At 41.7% G+C, this 6,000-nt stretch overlaps 1 protein-coding gene across 3 annotated transcripts in view; it reads left to right on the forward strand.

The window, feature by feature from the left end:
- Positions 1 to 5,018, forward strand: part of pde11a (phosphodiesterase 11a) — a gene marked incomplete at its 5' end in the record, with an annotated part of 44,203 nt that extends 39,185 nt beyond the window's left edge. For all 3 annotated transcript variants that reach the window (XM_084084604.1, XM_084084605.1, XM_084084606.1), the window contains 4 exons: positions 416 to 479; positions 858 to 932; positions 2,285 to 2,368; positions 4,743 to 5,018. In XM_084084604.1, the coding sequence (XP_083940730.1) occupies positions 416 to 479; positions 858 to 932; positions 2,285 to 2,368; positions 4,743 to 4,985 (466 nt within the window). In that variant the 3' untranslated portion in view covers positions 4,986 to 5,018. The remainder of the gene's footprint in view (positions 1 to 415; positions 480 to 857; positions 933 to 2,284; positions 2,369 to 4,742) is intronic.
- Positions 5,019 to 6,000: the final 982 nt, after the last annotated feature.

Genomic DNA, 6,000 nt, shown 5'->3' on the forward strand with positions numbered 1-6,000 from the left:
GTTCCCATGTATGGATTTGAGAACCGATGCACCCAGCTCACAATTAATACAAAATATTAATATTATGATTTTTGTTTTTATTTAACCACTTTCAACCTGGTATCCCTTTTTTGGACGTCATTATAGGTGACATTTTTCCAAAATAATTCAAAACAAATTCCTATTTTTTTTTTTTACTGTTTTTCAAGAAATGTAATCATGTCATCAACATTTTGCAAAACAGCAAAAGCTCAAAATACATTGCAACGCAGCGCTTAGTAGGCTTGTATATTGCTATTTTTGCTATTCATACATGCGACAAAGTAGCGCTTATTGGCTGTGTTGAAATTGAGTTGTTTGAGATGTCTTTGTGAGATTAACTTAGTGGGTGGGTCTGTGAAATTTACTAAATCTATGCTGTCTAATGTCTCCTCAGATCTATGCTGATGACAGCGTGTGATCTGGGGGCTGTCACTAAACCTTGGGAAATATCATGCAAGGTGAGATATGCAGGCGAAATGAGTCAGGCTTGATTTATACTCAATTGTGCAACACCCGTGCCCAACTGAGTATAAATCAGGCATCATTGCGAGTGCAACCAAAATGTGCATTAACACATGTACCTCTGAGAAAGTACACAACATGTAACCAAAAGACTTGTGAGTGTTCATTTGGTTACATTTGTGCACTCTCTGAGTGTATAACAAGAGAAAAGAATATGTAACACACCAGCTCCAAATGTATTTCTCTTGATTTGATTACGTTTCAGGCATCCAAGACCGTCTTCAAGTTCAAAGAATTGAATAGAATAACACATGTACTAACCAGACAGCATGATTCTGAAATAATTCAACAGAGTTTTCATTCTGTCTTGCCAGGTAGCAGAGTTGGTGACCAATGAGTTCTTTGAGCAGGGAGACAGAGAGAGATCTGAGCTGAAGCTCACCCCTTCTGTGAGTACATGAAAGCATCCCTGGCATTGTGTTTATGCATGGTATGTTTCACCCCTCTACCCTCAGAACATACGGCCTCTCACACCTATATATAGTCTGTTATGGTATACAGCAAGTCCTTCACAGCGGCCTGCCCAATGTTATTTTCCGTGCTTCTGCTAGCCGACTGCTTATGTGTGGAAGGCGAGTTACACAGAGCCTTAGTTGCATTAGTTACACAAGAGCTTGCGTCACACAATGTGAGCGAGGTGAGCTGTCAACCTAGTTGCTCTGCTGTCCCTCCACTGTGCCTAGAGCGATCTTTGGACCATTTAACACACGTCTCTCCTTCAGCCTGCCCTCTTGCGCAAGCTTCTTACTCAAAACACAGCAAACTCTGACCTTTGCATTTACCCGAAGGTAATAACATCGTTATGTCATGACACATTCTACTCTTAGATTACGTAAACGGGACTAGACTATTCACCTAGCTGTGTCCGATGTACTTTACTAGAATGCTAAATTAAAAATCATAATCATAATCATAAAACAAACAAAACAATTGCAATGGCAGGGAAAGTGTCTTAATGAATACATCTTACATTTTTCAGAATGCATTTATATTGTCCTCAAAGCCAGGCTGCCAAGAGTATCTCTTGTTTGATTCCATTTGCTTTGATGGCCAAATCAAATAGTGTTGCAGGTTCTGGGGAGTTAGAAGCAGCAGCATTTTGTGTGCAATTACTGGCTGTAGACTAATCGAGCCTGGCCACATTGCCTCCCCTCTGATGTAGCTAACAGGGTAGCCTCAGGCCCACTGCTTGTGTCAAACCCTGTACCACTCAGTGTGTGGGTGTTTGGAAATTAAATATTCAACTTGTAAGCCGTAGCCCCAGTAACTATCTCTGAAGCGCAGCCTCCTGTTCAGTCTGCAGAATGGAAAAAGTGACACAAATAAACACGCTTGTCTCAATAGTGGAGGGAGAATTTGTCTTCGCCTCCAGCAATTGTGGTGGTACGTGGACAAACCTAGCCACTTCCCACTCTACACTTGACCTGTTGCTTTTGTCTACTTTAAGCTCACAATGCGTCGCGCTGCGGCAGGGACACGTGAGCTTGTAGATTTGATATTTTCAGTGTGCTACACCGGTGCGCAACCAAGTATAAATCAGGCATTATACTATCATATACTTCTTCTTGCAATGCCCTTGTGTGAGCACATGTGTGGGTGTGTATGAAAAATGACAGAATTATGGGACTTAGTCTTGTGAGATGATTTTCAACTGAAAAACATGACGGGATGCATCATCTTCTTCATAAATGTATACGGTTGTATGACAAAGCATAAATTAGGCTTAATGTTTGTGTTTCAGGCCATCTTTGATAGAAACCGGAAGGATGAATTGCCAGGGCTTCAGCTGGAGTGGATTGATGGAATCTGTGCACCGCTTTATGAGGTAATCCTTGGTAATTCATGTCCGAGCTTGTAAACCCTCAAGGCTCTCTTTGCAATGCCACACTGGCCAAATGTCCACCTCCAACATCAGAGGATACTGTCCTTCCATTTGCTACTGTCCACACTGACACCCAACAATTGAAACAAAACCCATACAGTAAAATCCTCGGTGTAATTTAATTCAGAGCCTGTTCAGTGAAATTGACATTTTTACTGTGTGCAGACAATCAACATGCTTTCCTCAAAGAGATTCCTAGCTAGCAATTTTTTTCCCTAACATCAAGACCACATTAATGGCCTTGAATACAGGATTACATTTTCTATTCCTGATCGCAAGAAAACGAGCCAGTGGAGTGTGTGAATGGCACTGTGACGTTAGTAGGGATAAAGCCCTTCAGTGAGGCACTGTATTTTAAGCTTCACTGCACAATGCTGGAGAAAGGAGGGACTGAAAAAAAGGTGCATGTGTGCGTCGGTGCGTGCATTGTGCGTGCCAGATGGTGACGTCAAGGCTCACCTGCCCCTCCCCTGCCCTGAGACAGTGACTGTGTGGGAGGTAGAGGAAGGCTGATTTCCTAGGGAGATCAAGGCTATTGACAGATAAGGGGTGTTAATGATATAAAGATGAAAAGAAACAAGTCAACTAGATAAGGACTGTGGGAAGGATCAAGGACAAAACTGTTATTTTGGCACAGTAGACGTATGATCGGTTTCACACAGTTGCACTTGATCAATCATTTTCTACTGATTTTTGCTCTTAACTATAAGTGAAGAAATTCACTTATAGAATTTGAATTGAAGAGATAATTGAATCCATTGGATTATTCCATTTAAGACCAACATGGGCAGTTAGAGTTGCTTTGTTCTGTCGTTGTTATTGCTGCCTGTGTAGTGCAGATGAAAAGCAACAAAGGATTATATTCTCTGTGTGGGATTTTCCTCCACACTGCCTCGCCGGGGCACTGTGTAAATGCAAATGTTTTGAGAATTGTAGATTGCAAGCTCACAAGGCTGCCAATTAAACTGGTGATGGGGGGGCATATAGGAAGTTCAGAGGCGGCAGCAGGGTTTTTGTCTGTGGGAGGAAGGGATCCTCCTTGATCTCCTTGATCTCACTGATCTTGTTCTTCGGGTGGTAGCTCGCTACTGTGTGGAATATTAATCCCCCATTATGTAACCTTCCATCTTCAAAGTCCACCAGACAGCGCAGTCTCCCTCTCTTTTACATCTGTGTTGGAATTGCGATGTGGTGGAGGCTCAGTCCTACGTGCATCTGTAGACCCCGCAGGGAGAGAGGAAAACAATGTCTCGCTTTAGAAAATCCCCCACTGTTAAGCAGAAGACTAGATTAGATTAAGGTGATCCAGGGGTAGAATGACAAATTGTGGAAAGTACAACTCCTTGTAGGCCGCACACACAACCCCATACACAGTGACATGACAATGTCAGGGGCCGAAAATTCCACTGCCCACATATACACTGTAAAGTCCTGTGTGTTCATTTAACTCACGGTAACTTCACGCCACGGTATAGACTCATGCAGAAGCATACACAGTTCTACTCACCAACTAAACCAAAACGGAAACAATCTGGCATTGGTTCTGCCGGTAACTTTGTATGTTGTTTTTAGTGCTCTGAAGTGAACAGCTTTAGAATCAGAAGTGTACCTTTGAACACACACTCTCCACAAACCATTATGGATTCCATATGAAAGTGGCCATTATCCTGTTTTTGTACATACAGATGAAGACTTGACTTTTGAACTCAAGTGAATCACTCTCAGTGAGTCAGTTGGTAGCTTTTAATAATGTTTAGAATTCACATCCTCTATGTTTTATACCTCCATTAACTCATTCAGTTTTTTTGAATAGCCAACTACTCATCACCTAGGTACTATAAAAGAATAAATCAATTATGGGTTGTGCCTCCACCTTTATATGTCCATATAGTATGAAGGCATAATAATATGAAAACTAATTACAACCTTTCTTGGAAAACCAATAGATTGTAAGGAAACTAAAAATAATGTTAAGAGAGAACAGAATCCCCTTGTCTCTAAAGCAATTAATTAACGTTGCATGAAAGCCAGTATTTCAATGTGACGGCATTACAATTTATAGCTCAACACTGCCACTTGACAATGCCAACTAATCATAGTCATACATATGCTTCTAATCTTAAAAACCAGCCACTCCAGAAATCAAAACGATCACAATATGTTGTCTAGGCCCGGTGTTCTTTCTTTGTGTTGTTTTATTTGTTTTGTCTTTAGTCCATGATGAATAATGTACTGCATTTCATGCTAATTACTGTCTTTTCTTTTTCATACATTGAACACCCCCCCACCCCCCACCCGTTCTCCTTCTTCTATACAGACTCTGGTCAAGTTGAACCCAAAACTCCAACCAATGGTTGACATGATCCAAGCTAACAGGGCCAAATGGGAGGAACTGAACAAGGAGAGACAGCGTGCCCAGAGTGTATCTCAAACACCAAGCCTTTGTAGTGGTGAAAGCACAGAAACTGGTTGTTGCACCGCAGCAGACAGTGTTAGCACACCTTGTTGCGGTGTTGGAGGTGGTGGTGCTGACGGAGACCAAAGTAAACCTGCTAGCTAGCTTCTGCTGCAATCTCCAGGCAGATCTTTTAGCTTTCCTTCCCTCTTAAATGCCAGCCTGCAAAATAGGCAGTGCAGTGCATGCAGAGGTTCTTGGGCTCTGTTCCTCGCTTACGCTACTAGAGATGAGCTTTAGACTTGAGTGCGGCGCTATGATAGAGGTGTTTCTTGCCCCTTCCATGCTCTCTGTGCTGGAGGATGAGAGACACAGAGCTGTTTCTGACCTGCTTTTTGGAGCAGTTACAAACCATCTGATAAATAAATACATAAATGTCTGAAAGAAACCTCAAACCACTGTGTCCATTGACAACCAGTGAACACTAACTGTTCTGAGTAGTTTTGCTCCAAGGAAATTGAAGTCTCACGACAAGGCATGGAGAATATTGGAGAGAAATGTTTTGTTTTTTTCTGCTGTCGTGTTATTTTGCTTTCTTACTAATATTTATTTCTTGCAAGCATTTTGTCTGTGGGGTGGGGGTAATCTTTTGTAAATCTGTATTTATAGGTTATTGGATTTGAAAGAGAAGTTATATGCAAGTGCAGTTTAAAGATATAAGCTCTGGATTGTAACCTGTGTGTAGAGTTTCTGAAAGGTGCAGGAACAGCAGGACTAGTGGCAATGCTTACAATGCAAATTCAGTGTTCCTATCCCTCCCTTCCTGTGCCTTGTTTTAAGATACAAATGAAAAATGCATGCCTCCTCACCAAGATTATTAGATAGTTTGAAAATCCATGCGGAACCATGACGTATTTTGCAGTTATTACAACCAGCTAATGCAATATGTCTTCTTTACCCCATTTTAACCATAGAGCATTGACAGTTATCCATAGGGAATTTTGCTCTGCCCCATTTTTTTATAAAATAATCTCACTTGCTGTCCGCACACATACATGTGTACTGTAAATTCACACATACACACACTGCAATGCACACACACACACACACACACACACACACACACACACACACACACACACACACACACACACACACACACGCTCACACACGCTCTCAC

Source organism: Gymnoscopelus microlampas, assembly GCF_963454915.1.
Source record: "Gymnoscopelus microlampas genome assembly, chromosome: 17".
NCBI classification, from domain to species: Eukaryota; Metazoa; Chordata; class Actinopteri; order Myctophiformes; family Myctophidae; genus Gymnoscopelus; species Gymnoscopelus microlampas.